Here is a 14,396-nt window from a genome sequence, read left to right on the forward strand (position 1 = left end):
TGGCCAAGTTGGGGGCAACCTCCCTACCTTCTTTTGTTGTTTTTTTGAGTCCATTGCCTGTGGTGGAAAGTATTTTAGCTCATGACAAAACTGATATGTATTGTTACAGAATAGTTAATTCCTAGTTTAATGCATTTTTCCATGGTTTACCGACAAAAAAAATGTTAGGCCTCCAACCAATAATGCTCACAAGATGCAAAAAGGGCAGTTACTGCAATATCCAAATGAAACCGAAGGATCCCATCCAATCTAAAGTAAAGATTCTTGTCAAGAACACAAACAAGGAAAATTAGACGGATTTAGAACCGGTGCAATGTGCAATAACCCAAATTCACTTACCTAATAATTTAGTTAAAACCACTCTTGTGTGTAATTTTCATATATATATATATATATATATATAAATGAAAGATATTCTACTTCTAAAGCAATATCAATATATTACATGGGATCCGTTTGTATAGAATGTTTTAAAAAGTGCATTTTGAAAAACAGTATTTTGAAAACAAGATTTTAAAAACTACAAATAAGCATTTGGTAAAAATGTGAAAAAGTACGTTTTCTATTTTTAAAGTCACTGTATGTAAGTGTTTCAATAAGCTATTTTAAAATTTGTTGTTTTGGTGTAAATTCCAAAAAATGACTTAACTATATTGTTAAGGTTACCTTGTCAATTTTTTTTCCTACTAATCATCATTTTTGTAAAGGAAAATTTCTAATTAACATCAACAATTAATGATGATGACGACTTTTAGAGAAAAGTTTCTCAAAAAAAAAAAAAAAAATCATCAAGAAAAAGACATTAAAATGATTAGAAAAATAAAAATATTAAAATTTTTACATAAGTGAGCTGCAATAGTTATTAGGAAGTACATTGGTTGGAGTAGTAAAACCAGATGAAGCAACTTCTACTAAGGATCCATTTGGATATTGCTTATTTTGCAGAAAATTCAAAACTGAAAACACTGTAGCAAAATAATTTTTAAATGTGTAAATAGTACCGTTGGACCCATTTTTAATAAAAGTTTTGTTGAAAGAAGAGATTTGTGGGTCTCGTGAACAGTGCACGGGACCCACTGAACAGTCACATTCCAATGAAAAATTTGGACGTTCAAAGAGGTAGTAGGTCCCATGCACAGTGCACGGGACTCACTGACAGACACATTCCCATGTGAAATGCGTTTCTCAAAAAAAAAAAGAAAAAAAAGAAAGGAAAACGCAAACGCTACACGGCCAAAAACGCAATCCAAACGCATACTAAGTGTATGTTTGATTTGTGTTTTAAGTCTGCGTTTGTGTGTCTGCTGGAAAAATGTGGGTTCCACGGCACTGTTCACAAGCTCACAAAAGTCATCCAAACACAAATTTCAAGATAAATTTTGGTCTCACAGCATTATTCACACATTTAAAAATTATTTTGTTACAATATTTCAGTTTTCAGCAAATAAGCGATATCCAAACACATCTTAAGCCAACTTCTTCTACGTATTGTACATTTATTATCATACAAAAAGGTTCCTCAAAAAAAAAAAAAAAATTATCATACAAAATGGAAAATTGAGAATGGGATAGGCTGAAGTTGGCTCTAGCACCCTTGCTTTCATTAAATACCTACGTGAGTTGCCTTTCACTTCACCAACTTGCTCAAAATCTTCATTTGTGTGTGTGAGAGAGAGAGAATGGAAACAAAAGAAGCTCAAGCATTGCTGGAAGGCCAAGCAGAAATTTGGCAACATTTATTTGGCTTTGCAGACTCCATGGCATTGAAATGTGCTGTGGAGCTCCGCATTGCTGACATTATAAACTCTCATGGTGGTCCGATCACTTTGTGCCAAATAGCAGCCGGAATAGATAACTCCCCTTCTCTTGATATTCCCTACCTCGCACGTATCATGAGATCACTAGTCCGCAAAAAGATCTTAACAGCACATAATCCATCAGATGGTGGGGATACTCTCTATGGATTGACCCCTGCATCAAAATGGCTTTTACATGATGCTGAACTAAGCCTAGTGCCAATGGTATTAATGGAGAACCATCCATGGCAATTGGCACCATGGCATTACCTTAGCCAATGCGTCAAAGAAGGTGGTATTGCCTTTAAGAAGGCTCATGGTTGTGAGATGTGGGACTTCGCATCAAAAAATCCTGAATTCAACAAGATCTTCAATGATGCCATGGCATGTTCGGCTAAGATTGTGATGGGGGTGGTCCTAGAAGAATACAAGAATGGGTTTGATTGCTTGGGATCATTGGTGGATGTAGGAGGTGGGACAGGGGGAATGATAGCTGAGATTGTGAAAGCACATCCACACATCAAAGGTACCAACTTTGATTTGCCACATGTTGTTGCTACAGCACCAATTCGCAAGGGGGTCTCCCATGTTGGAGGTAACATGTTTGAGTCCATTCCTACAGCTGATGCAATCTTCATGAAGGTAAAACAATAGCCTACCATGTGCTTACATTTTCATTCTAGTTATTAGGTAGTGTTACAATTTTTAAAGTTACACAAACAATAACTTGATATCTTGACCTCTCTACCCCTCTCTCTCTCTCTCTCTCTCTCTCACATTCAAATAACAAAATTCATGATATTATGATTTTGTTGCAGTGGGTACTACATGATTGGAGTGATGAACATTGCATCAAGATATTGAAAAATTGCAGAAAAGCAATATCAGAAAAGATTGGAAAGGTTATTATTGTTGATATTGTACTTGAAAAGGATAACAACGATCTATTTGATGAGACCCGCATGGTATTTGATTTGTTGATGATGGCACACACCTCTGGAGGAAAGGAAAGGACTGAGCTAGAATGGAAGAAATTATTGGAGGAGGGAGGTTTTCCTAGCTACAAAATCATCAAAATTCCAACTATGCCATCCATTATTGAGGCCTATCCACTGTGAGATAGAATTATTGGACTTGTTTTGGAAATGAAGGAGAAGAAGAAAACAAATCCAACACAAATAAGAAGTAGTTCTGTTACATAAACGATTTGGTTTAGTTTGATTAGTAAAACAAACCATTGTCATTTCTTTTCATCTTCAAAATTTCTCTTTCATTTTGATTGGTCAATATTACTTGTTTGAGATCATGTTATGATTAATATGCTATTATGCCCAATGGATTGTGTTATGAACCCAGTTGGTTTTGTTGGTTGCTTTGAGGAAATTAAGACCTCCTAATTGATAAAAGGACTACTTCGAGGAAGTTTAAACCTCCAAAGTGAATACTCAGTCAATAATAGTATTTTTCAGCTTCCTTTATTAATCAACATTTAGCCATATAAATTGATGGGTTTACAAATTCAAAAGAAACTTAATCTTTATCTACTGCAAGTAGATAAGATTTATTCAAATGCTAAACTAACCATTCATCCTATCATTATCTAATTATCCAACTCCTAATAACAAAATTAAAATCTTAAATAATAAAATTAAAGAAAAGCTAGCCACTTAACATTCCTCCTCCCTTGAAATTAGCCCTTGTTAAGGGCTTAATCTAAAAAAATTTGTTGCATATGAGCCCAATTTTCCCAAGTTGCTTCTCACATATTGGATCACTTCTTGGGCTTGAAAGATCTTATGATCGAGCATCCACAGAGGTGGTAAGCTTTTTGTTGCTGTAAAACCATAACTCGATTTAAAAGTTGTTGCATGCTTGAATTGTGTGAAGGTGGAATGATTTGATTTTGTGGAGCTCCAATGGCCTTGTTATCTTCAAGTTTGCCTTGCCTATCACTTTCCTTAATTAGCTTCTCTTGTTCATAGAGAGCCAAATTCCTCTCTTTGGGTGCACACTGCCCACCACCCTCTTTAGTTGGTGTCTCTTGTTCGTGTCTAGCCCAACACAAGGATTTGCATATCACTTGAATTTTCTTTATACGTTTCATTTGATCAACTGCTAGAGATTGTGTTTCTCTCACTTTCTCCATGCGCTCCAACAGTTGTTTCTTCATGCATTCCAACAATGGTTCCTTCATGCTTGGCTCTAATACCAATTGTTATGAATCCAATTGGTTTTTTTGGTTGCTTTGAGGGAACCAAAACCTTCTAATTGATAAATGGACTACTCTTCTAAATGATAAATGGACTACTTCGAGGGAGTTTAGGCCTCCAAAATGAATACTCACTCAATAATAATATTTTTAAGCTTCTTTGATATTAATCAACATTAAGCCATATAAATAGATGGCTTCACAAAATAAAGCTAACATTTAAAATAAAAAAAATAAAAAAAAAACTAATTTTTATTTACTGCAAGTAGATAAGATTTATTTAAATGCTAAACTAGCAGTCTATCCTATCATTATCTAATTACCCAACCCCTAATAACAAAATTAAAATCTTAAATAACAAAATTAAAGAAAAACTAGTCACGTAACAGATTGATAGATATTTCGATCATGGTATGCAATTCATGATAGAAAGAACAAGAAATTGGTTGGTATTATGCCCAGACCAAACTAATATATAGAGCACAAATTGTTTAGTTCAAAATATTTGGAGTCAAACCAATTGCGGTATAGGCAAAGTTCATATTCGGCACTTTTTGGTGCGAAAATTGCCCGTTTTAAGTTACTCCCAAAAAAAAAAAAAAAAAAAAAACGTTTGACTTTTTATGCTATGTTGTGATGTAACCAAACAGAGTCATATGAGCCCACTCCATTAATATGGCCCAGATATTCGCGTGACAAACTCTTGTGCAATTGAAGTTTGTAGAAAGCAATCACAACGCAAGGTATTTTCATTTTCGTGCCTCTGAGCGACGAAAAAAAATGAGTTTGTAGAAGAAAAGTAGCCTTGGGAAAGTCTTTCTCGTAGTCAAGAGAGGGAGATGTGAGGGGAGATTGGGCAGTCAGTTCCTATGCGAGGGATGCTAGCCGATAAATTTAAAAAAAAAAAAAAATTAAAGAATAGTTTAAATTTAATCTATTTTATAGTTTAAATTAAATATTACAAATTTAAAGATGTTTCTAAAAACAATGTGCGGAACAAGAGAGAGTAATAAAGAAATTATAATATCCTTTTACAAAATCAATCACTTAAAAGTTATAACTGTATAATTTTAATAGTAGAACTTTTGCGATATGTAGCACATTTGGTTGTGGTGAAAGAACTTTAAAAGAGTTCTAAAACTCTTTATTGAAAAAAGAGAGAAAAAAAAAAAGGGGAGGGTTCTGACAGCCTACTAAGAAGGAGTTTTAAGGGGTCTTTAAAGCTGAAAACAATTTCAAGGTTATAATTGAAATTTAGTGCTTTTTGGAAGAAATTGTATTATTCAAACAACTTATTTAGCTTAAATTGAAATTTTTATTTTTTATTAATACTGTAGATAAAGTTAAAAGTTAGTTGAAATAATACAGTGGAGTCCATATAGTATCAAAAAGTACAATGAGATCTATAAATAGTAACAAAAATAAGCTGAATAGTAAAAAAATTGACTTTTTAAGCAATCCTAAATGCACACTAAATCCAAAACTTTAATCAAGATTCATTGTAATTTGCAAAATGCTCAAAATACTATAAAGTTATTTAGTTAAAAGATCTATATTACAAAAGCAGTACTATGTCTCTTTGGTGTTTTGGGTATTTGGCAAATTACAGTGAATCATGTTTCAAATTGTATATAACACAAATAATGAATATATAGTTTTTTTAGAAAAATTAAAAATGACAAACACCAAATTTCAGCTTCTGCTTTAAGGATAAAGCTCCTAAACAAAAGTATCAACGTTTGACAATTGCTGTTAGAAAAAGTTTAACCACTTTTATGGAAGTGAGTTAAAACTTAAGTTTTAAAAATCGGAATAGTCAAAAAACCGGGAAAGAGTCCGATTTTTCCCAGACTGGTTCTAGGTCTAGTTCCCAGTTGAATCGGTGAACCAGTCGATCCAGTCTGGTTTTTAAAACAAGTAAAACGTTAATATGTCATGAGTATTTGGCATTATATAATAAATAGTGCCTTAAAGTTTTGGATTTATATAAGCATGAACAATATATGAATAGTAGAACTTTATCCTATAAGCTTCAATTTTAGTTTTATCCTTAAACATCTTTAAAGCTTTTGAGGTTTGACAATTTTAGTAAAATGTGAGAATAGTTTTATATGTGTTGTATCAGTAAATCTATCACAAAAGTCAAAACCATTCCCTTGATAACATGATACGAATATTCTTTTGAATTTCAAAATAGATACAATGATGAAAATTTGAAGATTAAAGAGAGTCATAATGTCATCTATATTCATGTTCATCTGTGCTTTTAATGATATTGTCATAGATTTTGTTGTTGTTGTTGTTGTTGTTGACAAAAGATACAAAACTTACCTAATTTCGGTGTATATGTATGTGAAGTTCTCTCTTGGAGACTTAAACCCCAACCTTTACCCTCTACCTGCAAAAACTTGTTCTTATGAAGTAACTAATACACCAAGAGAGCGCAGTAGTTAATATTGACATAGTTGTACTTTAGCACAACCATAACTCAAGTTAGTAGGTCTAGAGGGTATTATGTATAACCCCTCTCACATGAGTGTGGTCACATAAAATAAAAATTCTTAAGCCTAGATCACTTAGGTTTAGGCTGAATGCCCTTTATAAAAGGGACCCAAGACCTTTCATTATAAGGGGGGAAAAAAAGAGTTTTACATGAGTTTTACACAATATCCTTACAGAATTTAATCTCTTCTATTATATATTTTTAATTGAATTTTTTTTTTGAATACATTTTTAATTGAATTTATATTCTATTTTATACTTCAACTTTCAATTAATATCTTAAAAGATAGAATAGATAAGTTCATAAACAACATAATCATATTAAATATCTATTAATAATTATCATAATTATATATTTAGTAGTTCCATGTAAAAGCACTATATATATATATATATATCATAATTATCAAATTATCCTCATTGTTGTAAATATCAAATTATTAAGGCCTCGTTTGAGAGAAATGAATGGAAATGAATGAAAAAAATAATTTTAGAATATTCTTCCCTTCCCTTGTTTGGGAGTTTTAATGGAGAAAATGGAAAGCACATTCCCTTGTTTGGGAGTTTAAGTGGGAGGAAATGGAATAGGTAGAAGGGACACTCATTCCTCTCTATTCCCTTAAAATCTCAAATTTTCATTCCCCCCGAAATTGGGAAGAATAGGAGGGAATGAAATTAGATTTTTAATGATTTTTTTACTAAAACTTCCAAAATACCCCTATATTTTCAACCCTCTATTTTAAAATAGGGGTCTAATAGTAATATTGTTATAAAATGATTCCATCTTATTCCCTCCATATTGCTCCCAAACAAGATTACTTACATTCCATTCATTTTCATTCATTTCCATTCCTTTATTTTAAAACATCCAATCAAGATTACTTAATTCCATTCCATTCCATTCTTTTCCATTCCTTTCCCTAACTTAAATACATTCTATTCCATTCCTTTCCATTCTCTTATGATCATTCCATTCCATTCCCTTATGAACTCCTAAACAGAGCATAAAAGAAAAGAAAAAACTTATTGTAAGGCTCATGTGATGTGAAAATGGATGTACCAAGTTTAAATTGACTCCTAAAATCTGTTATGTTTTGCATTAAAAAAAAGTTTTATAACTTAGTAATGTTATCAATTGTATTGGATATTTTGTATAATTAGGTAGGTTGTAATGCAAGTTTAATCCCACTTTCGTGGTAGAAGAATGATATTTGATCCCACTTAGGTAGTGTAAGAGTGTTATTGTATCTTTACAAGAGTGAGTGAAAGAAACATAGAAAAACAAGTGAAATTTGCATTTGTTGTGTTTTTGTAAAAATGTCAGTCGAAGCCTCAATTGCATTTGAGTTTAACAAGGGTCGTATAAAAGTTTCTGCTTGACGGTTATTATATTCTTGTAAGACACTCGGTCAACTAAGGGACATGCAAGATTATGTAAAAATTGTTTCTGCAAAATTTATTGCCGTGAGTTTTACTACTTGACATTTAAAATGTTTGTGAGAGTTGGGGATTGTTTCTAACTATTTTCTAACCATAATAACACTTTATTTGTAACTGTTTATGGTCTATATATATCAGTATTGTCCGCATATCTGACCAGCAACCTAATTTGACTAACCCAACCCAAACCAACTAGGTTTGGATGGTTTTGGCAGCTTCATTCATATGGAGGCTGTTTTTGGTGTGCTAAATCCAAATGCAATTGGTTGGATGGTGGATTTTCGTGGCAAATAACCAAAGAATCCAATCCTAACCAGCCGAAGAAACCTTCTTCCCCTTCACATCGATCGCCATCTACCCTTTATTAATAGAGGTCTATGGTGTAACCCTAATTGTGCTAGGCATGCCATGGCTGATGGGGTCAAATTCATTGTAATGGGAGTTATTTATTATTGCCATATTCAATCAAAGTTGCTAAAGTGGTCTGTTGTTAGCCTAAAATGGGTAGTTGAAGTGTATTTGACTATGTTTTATAAAGGGATTCATGTTGTATGTGAGGTAAAATTAATACCATTGTCACATGTCAAGACTACGTGTATCAGCACCTTTTGTAGATAAAGTAGCTGTGAACATTTTTTATACAAATGATGTGATCTATTTATCTATTAGGATAAGGCCAATTTGGCTTGCTGTGTAAATATAATTAGGTTCATAGTAGTCTAGTAGAGGGAGTTGTTATATTTACTGCGTTGGATCAAATTTGCTAATGCTAATAAGGATTGCTGTCAAACCTGGAATGTGTAATTCTTAATGTATTCAACTTAGTTGTATACAGGTTTTCATGATGTATACAATGTAACATCCTTGGTTGTTTTTGGAAACTTGGATTTAGATTTTATATTTGTAGATGTGAAATTCGTTAATTTCAAATCCATAGATTTTAAGTGTTATTTCAAATCCGAGGATTTTACTTGTCAAATCCAAATTCCAAATCTTCTTAAAATTTTCCAAACAAAATATTTAGATTTTAATTACCCAAATCCAAATCCAAATGCACCATTGGAGAGTGGTCACATGTCAAGATTATGTGCATCAACAACCTTTTATGGATAATATAACTGTGAGCTTTTTTGATGTAGAGAATGTGGTTCATTATTTGTTGGCAAAGGCCAATTTTTATTTGGTTTTTCAATACAAATTTGCCACAATTCATTAATTTTTTTTTTCCTCTTGTTAACATGAATTTCAATTATGTAAAAACAACATAAAAGGGATGATGCTAGAACTTACAAACTGATTGATGTGTTACCAATTACGGAAAAAATTAATTCAAATACTTATTTATTAGGTAGTCAAAGGCCATTAAAATTAATTCAAACACTTGCAAATTTTATATAGTAAAATTTTTAGTAACTTAAAAACTAATCCAAAAAATAAAAACTTATTTCAACAGGTTATTTGTATTGAAATAGCCTCGTAATAAAAGAAGAAAGAAAACTTTTCTTTTTGGGTTAACCTAAATTGGGAAGGCCCCGAACCTGCAGGGCTTGAGGCCCAAAATATATATGGGTTGGCCTTCTTATGGTTTGAGGATTTTTGTGTGGCCTCTTTATTTATGGGCTGCAAATTGCAATAGGCATTAGGCAGTAGCGACTAGCAAAAGCATCATCGTTTTTTCGTTATTTATTAGCACCTGCACGGTGTGTGGTTTTCTTTTTCTCTCTCTCGCACTGTGTTTCTTTCGTTATTTAGCAGCTCTCTCTCTTAGGGTACGTTCTCTTCAATCTCTATCTCTCTCTCTCTCTCTTTTGGTTTAAACCGACCGATTACTTTGTGTATTTAAAAACTGAATTTTCTTGAAGGGTCATCTCTTTTAATTTTTCCTGATTGTCAAAATAATTGTATACCGGTCTATTTGTGTTTGATAAATGATTGCACAGTTTTGAATTCAAATATGGAAGGGACTACCAGCTCAAATTCCAATGACACGGTTAAAAAGTAAGTTTTTACCTAACTATCTGTGTATCTGCTGGCTGGTACTTGGCACTTGTTTATGTTGTGGAAAACTCAATGAAAGAACTGTTGTGATTGCAGACAAGCCCCCCAATTAGCTACATTGTTGAAAGAGATGAAGGAAGGGTTAGATACTGTAAGGACTAAAGTACAAGCTTTAACTTCTAAGGTAGGGGTGGTTTTGATTCCAATTATGTAGCTGCTGCAAAATTGTTGCTTTTGTATGGTTGTTCACCTTACATGCTCGAGGGAGGCATCTCATGTATCGGATATATGCATGGGATTAGTATTGTACATGCTCTACTGGAAACTCTGCAGCATTAAGCAACTATTGCAAGTATTTAGATACAAAAACATTAGTTTGTTTGTGATTTAAAAAATTTATTAAAAAAAAAAATGAGCTTGTTTGAATTATTCATGATTGCTATTTTTCACCTTAAAAATTACCAAATTTATCATATTCATCATCATCGATACGATTAGTGATTCATTTTTGACTCATACATTAGGTGAAAGCAAATCAGTTCCCGACAGCAGATGGGATAAGCTATCTTGAAACCAAACATTTGCTTCTCCTAAACTATAGCCAGTCACTGGTCTATTATCTACTTCGCAAAGCAAAAGGTTTCTCAATTGAGGGGCATCCCGTTGTTCGGAGCCTAATAGAGACAAGATTGTTTTTGGAGAAGGTTTGGATTTGTTTCCATTTATCCTTATCTTCTAATAACCCCGTGTTATGCCTATTACAGAATTGTTCTCTCTATTTATGACAGATACGACCAATTGACAAAAAACTCCAATACCAAATCCATAAGCTTACAAGGGTTGCCACAGATACAACAGAAGTTGTAGGTCCAAGTAAAAAGGAATCGGATGCCTCCAAAAGGATAGAGGATCCATTGATGTATCATCCAAACCCTGACATGCTTGTTCCCCAATACAATATAGTACCTCCGGTGAGTCAAGATATTGAAGTATCAAGTTCAGATATTAAGTTCCTCTCTTTTAAACTATCTTTTACCAAAATGAGAAACAAACTTGTGATATTTGTTTTCTAAGATTATGTTTATATGTTTTAGGAAGGTGGTGGTGGTGTGTATCGACCCCCCAAACTTGTCCCTGCTGTTATGGAGGAAGATAAAATCTCAAAGAAGGAAAGGAATGCTTTGAGAAAGGAGAAACAGATGCTTCGACAATCTAGGCAGAGTGATTTTATGCGTGAGATGATGGATAATATGGAGGGGAGACCTGAAGAGGTTAGTTGTGGACTGCTCTTAGGGGGTTACTAGACAATGAATGTCTTCCATGTATGATAATCATGATCTATTGTTGTTGATGGTCAAAATACAGGTCAGAGAAATTATTGGAGCTGAAAGTGTTGAGGTTTCTAGGTATAAGGAAAAAATGGAGAAGCGTGCTCGGCAGGAAGAAGAGCTTTTTACTCGTGCTCCTATGACGAAGATGGAAAAGAAGAAGGAGAAACATTTGAAGAAATCAAGAAATGGGTATGCAGAATAAAAATAATATTGGTTGCAGTGGTTTTCTTATCTCATTTATTGATTTGTATTTGTTAAAATACAAAATGTTTGGTGGTTTATACTGTTTTCGGCCTGACTGTTTTCTCATTTTTTATACCAGGTTGCTAGGTCTGACGGAAAGTTTCTATGATGAAATCAAAGCTTTACCGTTAGAGGATGATAACAGCGAACAAGCAACAGGCTTTGGTTATGGTAGTGGAAATGGGAAACTTAAGAAACGCAAGGTATGTCCTATCTAGTATTTGATTTTTATATTAAGTGTCTTGCATCTATGAATTCACATTTCCCTTGAAAAGTGGTATGTTTGGTAAATGTTATGATGTATGATAAAATGTAGTTTGTAAACCAATGCCCTTAAGGCGTCCATGAACTTTTCCCAAATATTAATTCAAAATTTATAAACTTTGTCTAATATTAGGGTCTCTTCTTTTTTGCTTCTATTCTACCTCTTATGTTTTCTGGTCTCATGGTGGCTCTTCATGGGTCCAAATGATAGGGCTTGTAGAATGGAAAAAGCAGGTACACTTTTGGGGGGGCATGATCAGTAGTGACAATATCATGTTGAGCAAAATATTGGTGTTGGGTCACAAATTCTTCTTGCACTCTTCTTCATAGCACTCATATGGAACTGACTATGCCCTCTTTTTTAGCCTGTAGTACAGAGTCTTTAGATTAAAAGTTGTAAAATAATTAGTATTGATTACCATAACTGATTCAGGTCAGTATTAACTTTTTTTTTTCTTAATTGATAAGTTACACATGTGTTAAGTAGGTCTCGAATCCACAACCTCACCCTTCACCTTGTTCTTACAAAAGGAGTAGATGCCATTGAGTTGGAGCTCATTGGCATACATATTCACTTGCTAAACATGTATAAAATCTTTCAGGAGCATTGAACTACACCTTTTCATTGGATTTTCCATGTTCATGTAGTACATATGCATAATTTTTTTTTTTTTCACATTTTGTGCAAAAAGTTTCTGGTCTGCATTTGAACTAGGTCCTAACATTTGGCCCATTTGCAGAGGAGGTATTGAGGAACTAGAAGTTGAAATTTTGTTTTGTTGAGCAATTGGGATTTAGAGCTGGATGACAGTTTTGCGCTGGTTGAGGTAGTAATTGAGGTATAAATGGCTGTGTATGGAGCAATTTTGTTTACTCCCCATGAGACACATTATTTTGCAAGATTTTTTTTCTTTGCTTGCTTAGATGAAAACTATACAATATTTAAGTAAGTTTCAAGTTTGATCTCAATTTTCTTGCTCTCTTAATTTACGTGTGCCATGGCTAAGGCATTTGTTGCTGGCTAATTAATTGTACATGTTCCCTAATCCTCAAAAGTGTGTGGCGTTCTCTTCTTCAATACAGATATCACAAACAAACCTCACCCTTATAGGCAAAGCCATGTGAGGGTGAAGGTCTACTCAATTACCAGTTTCCGCCACAGTTTAGTTGATTGTGCCTTAAATAGTTGCTAAAGGCATATGATGGTTGCAAATAAACCCTTAAATAAAATGAAATGCATATATTTCAGAGTCAAACCAGCATGGAATATTCAAATGCACCCTTTAGTCATAATAAGTAAAAAAACCGAATTACACCATTGATATACACTGTGGTGCCAGTGAATTATAGTAAATCCAACGCTGTACAAGTATATTACAATCTCATCTTAAGGAGCAAGTTTTTAACTGTGATATCACTTCGTTGAAAACTCAGATTTCATCAGCCGACAAAGAAAGTGGTTTCTGAGGATGGAAATTTGATTTACAATGAAATAACTAGTCCTCAGTTACGGGTATATTGTGGAAATGGTTCAAACAAAGAATGGCATTGCAATATGTACCGTTGGATAAAAAATAAAAAAAAATGAGCGGCTTCAAATAATCATATAAGTTAATCCATCTTCAGAGTCTGCTTGGCAGGCTGGGGTATGTTCAAATGGCATGGACCTTAATGTTTCTTGTGTTGAGTTTAGTGGTTCTAAACGTCAATGTGATATCAAGTTAAACGTTCGTTCACTTGTTTAATGACTTTAATCTAACATGACAATTACATTCCCATCCAAAAAAAAAAAAGAATGACAGTTACATTCCAATATGGTCAAACCTAGCCAAAGTTATATATTTTAACCGCAATTCACTCTGCAGATGCATAGAGTAATTGCCTAGCCATACAATTTTATTTTATTAAAGAAACGTTAAAAAGTGAACCAAAAGATCACTTATTCTTTATTTATTTTTTTCTATAGAGACATGCAATGGAGGAGAGATACTGAACTGACACTCGGCCATTTTAGGATATGTTTCATGTCTGAGTCACATCCAGTGGGTTCGGGAGGCAAGCCAAACCCAAAGGTTTTTTCTTTGGGGTTGTTTGGGACATGAATTGAGGAACCGAGAAACAACCCTCATCCAACCCTCATCCTCGTTCGAAAGCCATTTAAGGGTGAAGTCATTAACCTGTTTCAACCACATCATGCCTTAACTACTTGCTGAAGCTGAAGACATATGGTGGTTGTGCCAGTAAACCTTATTAGTGCAATTTTTGCAGGTAAAATAATAAGAAATGCATATATTGCAGAGCCAAACAACAGTGGGATATCCAAATGCATCCTCTAGCCATAATAAGTATAAGAAACCAAATTGTGGTGCCAGTGATTTATAGTTTCTAAATTCATACAAGTATATTATAATCTCACCTGAAGGAGCCATACATCCAATGTGCTAGCACTTTGTTAGAAAGAACAAGTGCTTGGGACCTCAAATTTTCATTAGCCAATCCAGAAAAATAGGTTCTGAGGATGGAAAATTCATGGAAGTATGATTAACAATGAAAATAGTTAATAGTCCCGTTGATATGGAAGAGATGTGCTGAAGAAAAAATCCAAACAAAGAA

At 33.6% G+C, this 14,396-nt stretch overlaps 2 protein-coding genes across 2 annotated transcripts; both read left to right on the top strand.

Moving 5' to 3' along the window:
- Positions 1-1,575: 1,575 nt before the first annotated feature.
- On the top strand, positions 1,576-3,151 carry LOC126699800 (desmethylxanthohumol 6'-O-methyltransferase-like). The gene is made up of 2 exons (XM_050397771.1): positions 1,576-2,438; positions 2,615-3,151. The coding sequence occupies exons 1-2, from the start codon at positions 1,680-1,682 to the stop codon at positions 2,912-2,914; spliced, it is 1,059 nt and encodes a 352-aa protein (XP_050253728.1). The 5' UTR covers positions 1,576-1,679; the 3' UTR covers positions 2,915-3,151.
- Positions 3,152-9,627: 6,476 nt separating this feature from the next.
- Positions 9,628-12,752, top strand: LOC126699660 (uncharacterized). Its single transcript, XM_050397611.1, has 9 exons — positions 9,628-9,716; positions 9,888-9,945; positions 10,042-10,129; positions 10,470-10,649; positions 10,734-10,916; positions 11,040-11,216; positions 11,311-11,465; positions 11,599-11,722; positions 12,524-12,752. The coding sequence occupies exons 2-9, from the start codon at positions 9,902-9,904 to the stop codon at positions 12,533-12,535; spliced, it is 963 nt and encodes a 320-aa protein (XP_050253568.1). The 5' UTR covers positions 9,628-9,716; positions 9,888-9,901; the 3' UTR covers positions 12,536-12,752.
- Positions 12,753-14,396: the final 1,644 nt, after the last annotated feature.

The sequence above is a fragment of the Quercus robur genome, chromosome 9 (assembly GCF_932294415.1).
Source record: "Quercus robur chromosome 9, dhQueRobu3.1, whole genome shotgun sequence".
Taxonomy (NCBI): domain Eukaryota; kingdom Viridiplantae; phylum Streptophyta; class Magnoliopsida; order Fagales; family Fagaceae; genus Quercus; species Quercus robur.

Bases quoted from the DNA above. Each gene is read 5' to 3' on its own strand.
- LOC126699660 (XM_050397611.1), top strand. From the start codon at position 9,902: ATGGAAGGGACTACCAGCTCAAATTCCAATGACACGGTTAAAAA. The intron at 9,946-10,041 runs GTAAGTTTTTAC...TTGTGATTGCAG, and splicing joins TCCAATGACACGGTTAAAAA to ACAAGCCCCCCAATTAGCTA. The intron at 11,466-11,598 runs GTATGCAGAATA...TTTTTATACCAG, and splicing joins TTGAAGAAATCAAGAAATGG to GTTGCTAGGTCTGACGGAAA.
- LOC126699800 (XM_050397771.1), top strand. From the start codon at position 1,680: ATGGAAACAAAAGAAGCTCAAGCATTGCTGGAAGGCCAAGCAGAAATT. The intron at 2,439-2,614 runs GTAAAACAATAG...ATTTTGTTGCAG, and splicing joins CTGATGCAATCTTCATGAAG to TGGGTACTACATGATTGGAG.